The 14,622-nt window shown below is 39.5% G+C and overlaps 1 protein-coding gene across 1 annotated transcript in view; it reads right to left on the bottom strand.

The window, feature by feature from the left end:
- Window positions 1–404: 404 nt before the first annotated feature.
- Window positions 405–14,622, bottom strand: part of NUP107 (nucleoporin 107) — a 57,021-nt gene continuing 42,803 nt past the window's right edge. Inside the window, exons 21-28 of the mRNA XM_008003965.3 lie at window positions 12,200–12,350; window positions 11,746–11,858; window positions 10,402–10,504; window positions 9,480–9,640; window positions 8,259–8,384; window positions 7,749–7,862; window positions 1,075–1,242; window positions 405–723 (exon numbers count right to left, since the gene is read on the bottom strand). Coding sequence (XP_008002156.1) covers window positions 616–723; window positions 1,075–1,242; window positions 7,749–7,862; window positions 8,259–8,384; window positions 9,480–9,640; window positions 10,402–10,504; window positions 11,746–11,858; window positions 12,200–12,350 — 1,044 coding nt within the window. The 3' untranslated portion in view covers window positions 405–615. The remainder of the gene's footprint in view (window positions 724–1,074; window positions 1,243–7,748; window positions 7,863–8,258; window positions 8,385–9,479; window positions 9,641–10,401; window positions 10,505–11,745; window positions 11,859–12,199; window positions 12,351–14,622) is intronic.

Below are 14,622 nucleotides of genomic sequence, written 5' to 3'. Positions count from 1 at the left end.
TTTGAGATGGAGTCTGGCTCTGTTGCCTAGGCTGGAGTGCAGTGGCCGGATCTCAGCTCACTGTAAGCTCCGCCTCCTGGGTTTACCCCATTCTCCTTCCTCAGCCTCCCGAGTAGCTGGGACTACAGGCGCCCACCACCTCGCCTGGCTAGTTTTTTGTATTTTTTAGTGGAGACGGGGTTTCACCGTGTTAGCCAGGATGGTCTCGATCTCCTGACCTCGTGATCCGCCCGTCTCGGCCTCCCAAAGTGCTGGGATTACAGGCTTGAGCCACCACGCCTGGCCCATCTTTATGATTTTAAAATATCAGAATGCTTATGATTACAGAAAAAACTAGAATAGAAAATTTAATTTTCTTATTACATGATAAAGAGACAATCCTCGAATTTGTAAAAACAGAAAAATTTTAGTTTTTATATAGTTTTATTAATAAGCATACAGAGAAACGTTGATATACATACATTACATGTTCAAAGTGTCATGATAATATTCTGAAAAGTACAAAATTCAAATGTCTAAATTTTACATGGCAATGCAAAAGAAAAAATTAATAACAAGTATATTTTATTAAAAACTTCATTTATCATGAAAATTAGTGAGATTACAAAGATTAAACTATAACTGAATTTCATACCCTAATGGGTCAAGTCCCTGGTCTAGGAGCATTAGAGAGGACTCTCTTAGCTTCTGCAGCAACTTCCTTAGCTCTTCCTTAGAAAATACCTGATTTTTAAAAAGAGAAATAAGAATGAGAACAAAGACAAGTATGAACTTGGTTAGCTAATCAATCTGATTAGCTTCATATAAGAAATTCCTCTTTAAGATTTATGTAGCCAAAGGCTAGTAAATTAGAGTGGTTCAGGAATTTCAAGGCGAATTCTCAGTGTCAGTCTATATATTTCTAACTGCTTACAAATATATACACATTTTGGGAAAAAAGCACAAACATTAAAACAGGACTATTACTTTAAGAAAATCCAAGAACAATTACAAATGTAAACACATCTTCACAAAATATTACTACAGAGCATATCAAATCATTAAAATTTAAAACTACAATGCTCTAGAACTTACCAGGTACAGTTTGTGGCGCTCAGAGGATACCATATCTGCTAACTGTAGGCATTCCTGATACTGACCAGTACTGTGCAATATTGTATGAAGCAGAAAACACAACATTGGCAGACAAAGCTTTCTCAGTAAAACCATTTGATGTGTTCTTTCATGGTCTTCTTCAGCATCCTACAAACAGACATCAATAAATCATTTTAACAATTTAAGCTAAAGATCCTTACAAAAAGAAAAGCTAAGTACTGAATCAAATCCAGAATGTAATTGGTAGATAAGATTTAACAGCAAAAAAGTATGAAGATGAATAAAGTAGACTACAGAGAGGTCAGAGGTATGACAATGAAAATAAAATGCTTCTGCATTTGTATTTCTAATAAACTTACTGTGTCCTGAATAAAAACATGCATAAAAAGAATGAGTTAGAAACTGAATATCATTAGAGCAAAAATCAGAACAGAAAACAATTACCACTCCCTTGGATGTTTACACATATAAATCAAGATAGCTCTAAGGAGGCCTGAGAGGACACACCAGACTGACAGCAATGACTGTTGCTGAGAAAAAGAGGATATGGGGAGGGGCACACAGGGAGGGTCAACTTCACTGCAGACTACTTTTCTTATAAACAAGGAAAATGGAATTTATGATTTCCTCATGTAATTTTTAAAAACAGAAAAACAGAACCTATAGATTTGAATAATACAATTAATGAGTCAGAACAGATATATGAGGAAAACAAGTAGGAAAAACAATTGTCATTCCTTTATACATACATGGATCTTTCTTAAAATTGATGTGAACAGTAAAAGTACAGAAAAAAGAGTAAACCTCTTATGCCCACTACATTTACTTACAACAAATTTGAAAATTAAAATAATTAAAAAGTAATTTCTTTTACATAATTTCACATAATTTCTTTTTTCTTTTCTTTTTTTACTTTTTTCTTCTTTTTTGAGACAGCGTCTCTCGCTGTTGCCCAGTCTGGAATGTAGTGGTACAATCATGGCTCTCTGAAGCCTTGATCTCCGGGCTCAGGTGATCCTCCTACTTCAGCCTCCCAAGTAGCTAAGAACCACAGGCATGTGCCACCATGCCTGGCTAATTTTTTTATTTTAAAAAAATAATAATTTTATTATATGCAGAGATGGGGTCTCCCTATGTTGCCCAAGCTGGTATCAAACTCTTGGGCTCAAGTGATTCTCCTGCCTGAGCCTCCCAAAGTGCTGGGATTACAGGAATGACACACTACAATTTCTGAAATAATCTTAAAAACAGAAAGGAAATCAATAGCACTAATAGTGCAGAAAAAAACAAAAAACATAAAAACAGGATAAGCTAAAATAATAACTGCTCCTTTGAAAAGCCTAATGGAATATCTAAAAATATCTTCATGTGAGAGGCTATATTAAATTGCTAATACATTTTTCAAATGAAGATGTAAGTGGAGGGGTTAATCAACAACAAAATATAATCTGGTAATTAATACCAAGGAGTAATTGTACTAATTTGGGCTAAATTTAAGTCAGGTTTCCACACATAGGAAAAATTACTATTAATATTTTGGTCCTGTTTGAAGCAAAAATACATAAAAGCAAATATTAAAGTGCTTCTTTACAAGGGAAGCACCTGTATTTCTTTCCTCAAATAGATACTTGCTACCTTCAGAGGTGGATTTTAAATACTTCAAGGTTTTATCTGTAATTCATATTAGTGATCCCAACCTAGAACCCAGTAAGAATAAGAGGACTGCTTCTTTCTGGACCTTTCCATTTGTGCTCCAATATAGTCTTTCTGTCTATGTTAAAGAGGCCGGGTGCCCCTGGCTTCTGACTCCTTGTTGCCTGAAAAGCAGCAGGTTACTTTCTCATCTCATAGGATGGACCCAGACTTGCTTTTCCTAAATCCTGTTGCTGCCATAATATCAGAGTGTGCTGCAGGTAATCTCTTCTGCTAATTATAATGAATTCTGATACTAGCTGGCAGGCTGCCAGCAACCATCCAGGTAATGGCTGACAGACCCAGCAATTTGCTACAAGGAAAAGTAAATAAACAGCTCTGCTACAACTGAAGACATTTTTCTCATCTGAATGAACAAAACCTTTGAAATAGCCCGTAAATATGTAAAACAGACAGATTATTTCCACTAGGGATATATAGTGTCTTGTATGTGAGAAAAACTCATTACCTAATATGTGTTGATAGCAAGAGTTGATTGGTACTGTTATTACAGCTATTCCTAATCTGAAGACAGTACATTAACCTCAGTAACGCAATTATCATTCATTTACCAAATACCACTGAAAGCCTCTCATGTGCTCAGCATTATTTTAAGTGCCAGAGTCAAAGAAACAAAGAAAACAAGGTTACTCCCTTCATGAAGGTTATATTCTAATGAGGGTAGACATAAAAAAGCAAATAAATTAATACGCATTATATCAGATTGTGCTAAGTGCTATAAAGAAAACTACTGCAGGATATGGAGATTAAAAGGGACAGGTGTGTGTGTTATTTGTGTGTGTGTGTGTGTGTGTGTATACACATGCATACATGCTATTTTAAATAGGGTGGTTGGGTTGGGGAGAGGTTCTTGAAAGAGATGACATTTGAGCAGACTGCTGAAAGAAGTACAAAGTCATCCATGCACATATCTTGGCGAAGGCGCATTTTAGGCAGAGCGGAACCAGTGAAGAGGCCCAGAAGGCTAGGATATAGTGAGGGGAGAGCAGTAGGACACAAGATTAGGGCGTTAGTTTAAAAAAAAGAACAAAACAAAACAAAAGTATGTATACTCTTGTACATCAAGAAAAGAAAGATTTTATTCCAAGTGCAGTAAGAAGGCATCAGAAAGTTCTGAGTAAGAGAGTAGCATATATTCCATTCTGAAAGGGTCACTAGTCCATCTGCATAAGGAACAGGTTGTATAAAGAACAGTGAGAAGCCAGGGAAGACAGCAGAGGCTTGGACTAGAATGCACTAGAGGTAGAGGTAGTGAAAGGTAGGTAAAGATGACCTGCCTGCTCCATTTTCTCTGCCATCCCTCTGTGCCACCAGCCCCAACACTAAGGGGACTATTCCAGTTATTTAAAAACTTGAGGGGTAGCTATATAAAAAAGCACATAATGCTAGGGCTATTGCATACAGCCATGCCTTGTACAAGGGTGGCTGGCCAAGCAAGTCAGTGGGGCTGAAATCTAGCCTGTGTTCTGTTCTATATGTTGTGTGCACTTGCCATGGAATCTATCTATGTAAGAGAAGGGAATTAAAATTTTTTTTTTGGGACGGAGTCTCCCTCTGTTGCCCAGGCTGGAGTGCAGTGGTGCAATCTTGGCTCACTGAAACCTCCGCCTCCCTGGGTTCAATCGATTCTCCTGCCTCAGCCTCCCTAGTAGCTGGGATTACAGGTGCGAGCCACCATACCCGGCTAATTTTTTGTATTTTTATTTTATTTTTTTGAGACAGAGGCTCGCTCCGTTGCCAGGCTGGAGTGCAGTGGCACGATCTCAGCTCACTGCAACCTCCGCCTCCCAGGTTGAAGCGATTCTTCTGCCTCAGCCTCCCAAGTAGCTGGGACTACAGGCACGTGCCACCATGCCTGGCTAGTTTTCTGTATTTTTAGTAGAGACAGGGTTTCACCATGTTGGCCAGGATGATCTCAATCTCCTGCCCTTGTGGTCCGCCCACCTTGGCCTTCCAAAGTGCTGGGATTATAGGCATGAGCCACTGTGCCCGGTCAATTTTTTGTATTTTTAGTAGAGACGGGGTTTCACCATATTGGTCAGGCTGGCCTCGAATTCCTGGCCTCATGTGACCCGCCCTCCTCGGCCTCCCAAAGTGCTGGGATTACAGGCATGAGCCACCGCTCCCGGCTAGAATTACAATTTTCTAATTCACATACAAGTGACATGTGTTAGCAGGAGCCTTGAACAGTGCCCTACGTCATCGACCATATAGGAGTATTAGGCTCAACAAAGGTGATTAAAATGTTATTAATCATTTAACTGTTCAACAAACCTCTTTTCTGGATTAGTTTTAAAGAAATAATTGAGACAATATTGATTTTTAAATCCCTGATGAAACAAAATGGCATATCATTCACTGCCTTCCATCTCAACTCCTTTTTTTTTTTCTGAGACAGGGTCTCACTCTGTCACCTAGGCTGAAGTGCAGTGGCACGATCTCGGCTCACTGCAACCTCTGCCTCCTGGGTTCAGGCCATTCTTCTGCTTCAGCCTCCCCAGTGGCTGGGACTACAGGCATGCACCAACATACTGGGCTATTTTTTTTGTATTTTTAGTAGAAATGGGGTTTTACCATGTTGTCCAGGCTAGTCTGAAGCTCCTGACCTCAGGTGATCCACCCGCCTCAGCCTCTCAAAGTGCTTGGAATACAGGTGTGAGCCACCACGCTTGACCTCAACTCCAATTTTACGAGACCCCAGTCTATTTTGTGGCTTTCACTACCTAATCTACTTAATTAATAATTAGAATAGCAAAGATTTATGTATAAGTAAATCTTTGAAGTATTTGAAGTATTTTCAAAATTTAAGTGACAATTAGCATTTTACAACATTAAAATTTTATCTTCAAAAGAATCAGCATGAATCAGATGAGAAAGGTTTTGCCAGAGGAACCTGTGGAAGGTTTAAAACAAGTCAAGGGAGTTCTATTATGAACGTTAGGATAAAAAGTGGAGACTCGGCTGGGCACAGTGGCTCACGCCTGTAATCCCAGGCACTTTAGGAGGCCAAGGAAGGTGGGTCACCTGAGGTCAGGAGTTCAAGACCAGCCTGGCCAACATGGTGAGATCCCATCTCTACTAAAAATACAAAAATTAGCTGGGCATGGTGGCAGATGCCTGTAATCCCAGGTACTTGGGAGGCTGAGGCAAGAGAATCTGGGAGGCAGAGGTTGCAGCGAGCCAAGGTTGTGCCATTGCACTCCAGCCTGGGCGACAAGAGCAAAACTCTTTCTCAAAAAAAAAAAAAAAAAAAAGGTGAAGACACAGTGACTCATGCCTGTAATCCCAGCACTTTGGGAGGCCAAGGGGGGAGGACAGCTTGAGGCTAGGAATTCAAGACCAGCTTGGGCAACACAGCAAGATACCGTCTCAAAAAAAAAAAAAAAAAAAAAAAAGTCAGGGATAGTGGCGTGTGCCTGTTGTCCTAGCTACTAGGGAGGCTGACGCAGAAAGACTGCTTGAGCCCAGAGGTTTGAGGCTGCAGTGAGCTATGATCAAGCCACTGTCCTCCAGCCTGGGTGGCAGAGCAAGATGTTGTCTCTAAAACAACAACAAAAAAATAAAGTGGAGACATTTGAGATAATTACTCCCTCAGTAATAGTGGCAAATAGGGGTTCAAATTTAGTTCACTGTCCCACCTCTACTCTTTTTCCTTCTGGTCACAGAGGCTAAAAAAAAAAAATGCAGCAGCTAAAATTAAAGAAACAGTATTAAATAGATGAGAGTATGAAGAATAGCAAAAGGAAAGATACCAAGAACACCCCTATCATTTTCTTTGTTCAAAATAATACATTGAATATCCAAGAAGCCAGCATTTCCAGTTCTCAGACAGCTCATCAGGTCTACAGAGGATAAACTAAGCTACTCACTGTTTCTGTCATGCACCAGGGTCAGGCTGCAATGTCTTTCCCTTATATGACTATTATCTCAGTATCCTTCCTTTCCCCATCTCAGCTCATCCAAATTCTACCAGTATGTTCAAGATTCAGTTAAATGTTATACATTTCAAGCATACTTTCCAGTTCCCTTTCAGGTGGAAACAATCTTTTCTGGTACTCAGAAAATACTTAACTTGTGCCTTTCTTATGGCACTTAATACTTCTGTAACTGGTTCTCAACACAGGCTATATATTATATTAAAGCACTCCAGGTGATTAAAAAAAACAAAAACAAACCCCTGCCCTACCTCAGACCAATTACACCAGAATCTCTGGGAGTAGAACCCTGTAGTATTTTTTTTTTTTTTTTTTTTTTTTTTGTTTGAGACGGAGTCTCGCTCTGTCACCCAGGCTGGAGTGCAGTGGCCCGCTCTCTGCTCACTGCAAGCTCCGCCTCCCGGGTTCACGCAATTCTCCTGCCTCAGCCTCCCGAGCAGCTGGGACTACAGGCGCCCGCCACCTCGCCCGGCTTATTTTTTTGTATTTTTAGTAGAGACGGGGTTTCACCATGTTAGCCAGGATGGTCTCGATCTCCTGACCTCGTGATCCGCCCGTCTCGGCCTCCCAAAGTGCTGGGATTACAGGCTTGAGCCACCGCGCCCGGCCCCCTGTAGTATTTTTAAAAAGTTTGCCAGGTCATTAAAATGGACAGCCCAGAGGTGAGAGCCCCTACCTTAACTATGCCTTACTGATACTACTCGAGTTATCTTTATATCTGTAAGTGGAGTCACATACATGTATAATTACATTTTTAGCTCCAGAATTTTTAAAAATTAGATTTTTGTATCCTGTGTGAACATAGTAAATGTGAACTAACAGTTTATCCAAGAATCAAATATTCCCATTCCCTAGCTAGTATTTTCAGTTTCCCTTAAAATATGGGATTTAGCTATATCTACAATTATGTAAAATCTGTAGATGCTCCCGTTTAGAGACAGAACATTTTTAAAAAAACATGGTGACTGTTTCAGTTTTTGGCTATAAACAATGCACACAGCTTACCTCTCTAACATCCACCATCCACCCTCCATCAACAAACAACAAGACGTTATACATTTTCTCCTTCACATCAGCAGTTAGGGCATCCAAATGCCCTTTCCAAATACCAAAATCCATCTGCAAAACAAACACAAGGCAGACATATAATGGATAAAACCCAGTAAATAATGTATTTGTAAAGTACAGACAGGAACATACATATAGAACATCATTCTAAAGAGTTGATGTTTCAGTCTGCCAAATACAAAAATAAGTATCAACAGACTGCAGTTAAATAAAATGCTAAAATGTTAACTTTGTAAATGAATGTTTATGTCACCTGAAGGCATTTTTCATGTTTGGTTAATTACCTACAGAAAAGTAACTAAACAGATTGTGTCTTCCAAAGCAGGACATTAACAGGAAGATTACCTGTTATGATAGAAAGATAGTGCTGAAGAAATGATCTATTGACATATACAACATACATTTATAAGATGCAATAGGCACATCCCAGATCCATATTTAACTTACTTCATATTTCCTTTCTTTGTGTTCATGAGCCACTTTCTCAGTAAAAGTTGGTTGAGGTATCAAAGTAGGTTTTTGTGGAACTGAATTCATATGCTTAAACCACTCATTAAAGGTTTCATGGGCTTCCTAAAATGTAAAATAAAGAACCAAAATATAAAATAACAAAAGTTTTCACTTTTATCGTTTCACCAAAATTTTTAACATTTGATTCTCAGAAATAATTTTGCAGCATCAAGAAATAAAAACTGTTCAATATATATATTTTTTGCCTCCAAAAATTCATATCATGAATAAATGTTTTGTCAAGTGACAAACAAGGTATATATATTGTGTTTTCTGGCATATTTTCCAATATCAGCACCCTGACTGTATATGTATCTTGACATTTATCGCTCTGTAACATAGGCATGTGTACTTGTCTTCTTAACTAGCCTATTAGTTTTTAGAGGGCAAGGATAGGGTGCTATCCACAGATTTGGCCCTACTACCTAACCCACTATAATTACATAATTATTTATTGAATAAAATTTTTTTTTGTTTTTGAGACAGGACCTTGCTCTGTCACCCAGGCTGGAGTGCATGATCTAATGAAGATAAGGCATGATTTCCGCTCACTGCAGCTTCAACTCCCTGGGCTCATGTAATCCTCCCACCTCGGCCTCTCAAGTAGCTGGGACTACAAGTACATGCTACCATGCCTGGCGATTTTCGTTTTTTATTTTTTTGTAGAGATGGGGGGATCTCACTGTGTTGCTCAGGCCAGTCTTGAACTCCCAGGCTCAAGCGATCCTCTTGCCTTGGCATCCAAAGTGTTGGGATTATAGGCGTGAGACACCGCATCTGGCCTTGAATGAATTTTGAATGAGTATGTTGCTATTTTAGTCATAACAAACCTACAGCATCTTGCTTTTTCTCAGTTACTGATAAAAGCAGAAATTTAAAGCTGAGACATGCATTCACAAAATCTTAAGAAAACATAACTTCCAGACATCATAGACACTATCTACCATGTGAGATGATCTTGGTTAGTTAGCATCGATTAGAGAATCATGCTAATGAAGACAAGGTCATGATGTCAGTCCCCTTGTGGATGAGTCAGCACTATAGTCACAAGAGAGGTAAGATGAACCAACACTACTTCTAGAAAAAAGTTCAAACTCTGAGAGTGAATCCGAAAAATCATGAAGATAGGCACATCTGCGGCTTTCTTTACAGTCTCACCAAATAAGCTCTGATGCACAAATGTTCTCTGATAGCATTATCATCTTCAGCAGGAAGTGGACTTTCCATTCCTTGTTCCTCCCACTGATTATAGATTTCTGCTATAGAATCCTGAGGAATTTTCACAAATACTTCTTTTGCAGCTTCGTGCTTTTTTGATGCTGTGAAAAAAGACACACAATTTTGAATACCTGTGGACTTCCCTGTAATGGTTTCTAAAGGAGTCAAATCACTGGTTTACAAATTTTACAGTGACCTGTATCTATTTCAGGGCCCAAAGCACTCTGTTAAAAGTCTTGGTGATCTTTCTACCTGATAGACTGGCTTTTTCCTATCTCAATGTGATACCATCACAAAAGGATACACCAAATGCAGTTACTTTTACATAACTTCTATGTCTTGAAGCAATTCATTTTTCAAAGTCTGATAGCCTTGAGATTATTTGCAAAATTGATTAAGATAATGAAAATTCACTAATTTCATTATTAAATGAAATTAAATGTTAAAATGTTTTAAATTAAATGTTAAAAAAATTAAATGTTAAAATTAAATGTTAAAATGTTTTGTTTCATAATACCACGTTTGATAAAGAGTGGCTGGTTTTTCCCTTCCCATGGAAGGGTCAAAAACAACTCCCCCCAATTCAAAAACACATGAATTTGAATAAAAACATTTTAAAAAAGAATAAAAAGTCTGGGTGTGGTGGCTCACGCCTATAATCCCAGCACTTCAGGAGGCCTGCTTCAAGGTCAGGAGTTCGAGACCTGCCTAGGCAACATAGTGAGAACCCATCTCTAGAAAAAAATTTTTAAAAATTAGATGGGTGTGGTGGCAGGTGCCTGTAGTCCCAGCTACTTGGGAGGCTGAGGTAGAAAGAAGAATGGCGCCCAGGAGTTTGAAGCTGCATAAAAATATAGCATACCCAAGAATTTTCTCATAATTGCATTGCCTTGTTTCAGTGCTTCTGCCCTCTGCGCTGGGTCAAATACCAACCAGTCAATTACATCAATTTTTAAACGATCCTCCTATTTATGAAAGGGGGAAAAAAGAAAAAGGAACATCAGGGTTTTTTTTTTTTTTTAAAGATATTCTACAAATTAGTAGAATTAACTTACACCTGTACTTCCAGTAAACATCATTTTCCCTCAAGTTATACAAAATTATGAAAGCATCTAACTTTCCTTAGTGTATTTTCATATTTAACAGCTCTCTATTAAATTATAGAAAATACTGCTGGGCATGCTGGCTCACATCCATAATCCTAGCACATTGGAAGGCCAAGGAGAGCGGATCCCTTGAGCTCACGAGTTTGAGACCAGCCTGGGTAACATGGCAAAACCCCTTCGCTACAAGGAATACAAAAAATTAGCTGGGCATGGTGGCACATGCCTGTAATCCCAGCTACTCAGGAGACCGAGGGATGGTGGCTTGAGCCTAGAAGGTGAAGGTTGCAGTGAGCAGAGATAGCGCCACTGCACTCCAGCCTTGGCAATAGAGCTAGACCTTGTTCTCTCAAAAAAATAACAATAAGGCCGGGTGCGATGGCTCAAGCCTGTAATCCCAGCACTTTGGGAGGCCAAGATGGGCGGATCACGAGGTCAAGAGATCGAGACAATCCTGGCGAACACGATGAAACCCCATCTCTACTAAAAAATACAAAAAAATAGCCGGGCGAGGTGGCGGGCGCCTGTAGCCCCAGCTACTCCGGAGGCTGAGGCAGGAGAATGGCATAAACCCGGGAGGCGGAGCTTGCAGTGAGCTGAGATCCGGCCACTGCACTCCAGCCCGGGCGACAGAGCCAGACTCCGTCTCAAAAAATAAATAAATAAATAAATAAAAATAAAAATAAATTATAGAAAAAACTTACTGGATTATTAATCTGGAATTATATATTGTATGCTCACCAATTTAACCATGTGATTCCTTTAAATGCTACTCTAAGATAGTTTTCTTAGATACAACTTTCTGTTTCTTTCTGAAAATTAAGCAAGCCACATAAGTTAGTGATTCAATCAAGTATTTAAAATAACCTGATGAGCAACAAGCCAAAGCTGAGATTTTTTTCTATTAAAGAAGCTCCTTTAACATACTACTATAAGTAATCCTTTATGTAAGACTTCAAATTTAAAAGGTCTAGGCTGACAAAGAGACATTCTTAAAAAAGAAAAACTAATGTACTACTTTTATGAAGGGAGAAGTTCAGCAAGGAATAACATAAAAGATTATTAGAAGTTACACAACACCTCTGCCCCCCATCCCAAATTACCTCAGTAGTGCCAGTATCTAGGGCTGGGGCCAGGTCATGATGACTAAATTCACCATTATCTTTCTTTCGAATATTCTCAACTACAGTTTTTGTTATTGTTGCAACATCCAAATCTAAATAATTTTTTGAAGCAACAAAAAACAGAGATTAATAATTGATAGTAATATTTTCTAAACAGTCATAATGATTCAGTAAATTTGGAACAATAATTCCTTAAAACAAAATATGTAAAATATGAAAGATATTTATACAAAAGAAAATGCCAAAATTAAAAGATATTTTACATATGAGTTACAGCATAACTTTAGTCCTAAAACAAAAATTCCCTGAAAATTTTATTCCTTTTTTCCCCTCAACAGAAATAAGATTTAAAACTAGAAGGATAAATGTTACTAGAGCCAAAATGAATATTTGCCTACAAAGGCCAAAAGACAAACTTTTCAACCATTTTTACCTGCTTCTTTAGCCAACTCCAGGCAATGGTGGCGCTGTTCAAATTCTGTAACACTTTCCAAAAACAATGCATACTGGGCAACAGCTAGGTCTTGAGGCAAATGACAGGTATAAAATGCTATGAGATTTGTATGTTTTTCTCTTATTAAAAGCTAAAAAACAGAAAAAGATCAAAGTATGTCATAATAAAATAAAAAGTTTACTTTAAAATTTCAAATGTATTCAGGAAAGGTTCATACAGATGTGGATTTGTGTTGCTAACAGAATAATTTTATTTTATATTTATTTATTTGTTTGAGACAGGGTCTCACTCTGTCACCCAGGCTGGGGTATAGTGGCACGATCATGGCTCACTGCAACCTGTCTCCCGGGCTCAGGTGATCCTCCCACCTCAGCCTCCCGAGTCGGTGGGACTACAGGTGCATGCCACCACGCCCTGCTAATTTTTTGTATTTTTTTAGTAGAGACGGCTTTTCGCTATGCTGCCCAGGCTGGTCTCAAACTCCTGGGCTCAAGTGATCTGCCCACCTTGGCCTCCTAAAGTACTGGGATTACAGGCATGGGCCCCTGTGTCCAGCCTAGAATAATTTTAAATTCCAAAAAGTGAGTACAGTTGGCTCTTAAACAGCACAAGTTTGAACTGTGTGGGTCCACTTATAAGTGGATTTTTTCCAATAAATATATTGGAAAATTGGCTGGGTATGGTGGCTCGCGCCTGTAATTCCAGTACTTTGGGAGGCTGAGGCAGAAGTATCACTTGAGACCAGGCCTGGTAGCTCCTGCCTGTAATCCCAGCACTTTGGGAGGCTGAAGCAGGCGGATCATCTAAGGCCAGGAGTTTGAGACCAGCCTGGTCAACAAGACGAAACCCCGTCTCTACTAAAAATACAAAAATTAGCCAGGCGTGGTGGCACAGGCCTGTAATCTCAGCTACTCAGGAGGCTGAGGCAGGAGAATCACTTGAACCTGGAAGGTGGGTTGCAGTGAGCTGAGATCATGCCACTGCACTCCACACTCTAGCCTCGGTGACAGTGAGACTCTCTCTCTCAAAAAAAGGTAGTATCACCTGAGGCCAGGAGTTTGAGATTAGCCTGGCCAACATAGTGAGACCCAGTCTCTAAAAAGAAAAATAAAAAATAAGTTTGTGCTGGGCGCGGTGGCTCAAGCCTGTAATCCCAGCACTTTGGGAGGCCAAGATGGGCGGATCACGAGGTCAGGAGATCGAGACAATCCTGGCGAACACGATGAAACCCCGTCTCTACTAAAAAATACAAAAAAATAGCCGGGCGAGGTGGCAGGCACCTGTAGTCCCAGCTACTCAGGAGGCTGAGGCAGGAGAATGGCGTAGACCCGGGAGGCGGAGCTTGCAGTGAGCTGAGATCCGGCCACTGCACTCCAGCCTGGGCGACAGCGCGAGACTTCGTCTCAAAAAAAAAAAAAAAAAAGTTTGCTGGCCATGGTGGCGGCATGTGTCTATAATACCAGCTACTTGGGAGGTTGAGGGGAGAAGACTGTTTGAGCCCACGAGTTTGAGGTTACAATCGGCTATGATCTAGCCAGTCAACTCTAGACTGGGTGACAGAACAATACCCTATCTCTAAATAAATAAATATATTAATTTAAATATATATATATTAGAACATTTTTTGGAGATTTGTGATAATTTGAAAAAAATTCACGCTTGAACCTGAGAGGCGGAGGGTACAGTGAGCTAAGATTGCACCATTGCACTCCAGCGTGGGCAAGAGAGTGAGACTCCATTTCAAAAAAAAACAAAAAACAAAAGACTCACAAACAAATTAATAGCCTAGAAATACTGAGTAAATTAAGAAAAAGCTAGGTAGGCCGGGCGAAGTGGCTCACACCTGTAATCCCAGCACTTTGGAAGGCTGAGGCTGGAGGATCACCTGAGGTCAGGAGTTTGAGACCAGTCTGGCCAACGTGGTGAAACCCTGTCCCTACTAAAAATACAAAATTAGCCAGGCACGGTGGTGCACGCCTGTAATACCAGCTACTTGGGAGGCTAGGCCAGAGAATCGCTTGACCCCTGGGAGGCAGAGGTTGCAGTGACAGTGAGCCAAGATCATGCCACTGCACTCCAGCTTGGGCATCAAAGTGAGACTCCGTCTCAAAAAAAAAAAAAAAAAAAAAAAAACCACAAAAAACAAAACAAAACAAAACAAAAACAACAAAAAAAACTAGGTATGTCATAAATCCATTATATGTAGATTCTGGTTTACTTTATCACTTACTAGTATAAAATATATATGAATCTATTATAAAAAGTTAAAATTTATCAAAACATACATACACATTTGCAGACCATACATTGTGGTCTAGAGAAATGTAAACAAGCATATAGATGCCGTATTAAATCATAACTGCACAAAACTAACTGTAGTAGGTACTATACTACTGTAATAA

Source organism: Chlorocebus sabaeus, chromosome 11, assembly GCF_047675955.1.
Source record: "Chlorocebus sabaeus isolate Y175 chromosome 11, mChlSab1.0.hap1, whole genome shotgun sequence".
NCBI classification, from domain to species: Eukaryota; Metazoa; Chordata; class Mammalia; order Primates; family Cercopithecidae; genus Chlorocebus; species Chlorocebus sabaeus.
The sequence above is the reverse complement of the archived record's forward strand: the minus strand, read 5'-3'. Positions and strand labels throughout refer to the sequence as shown.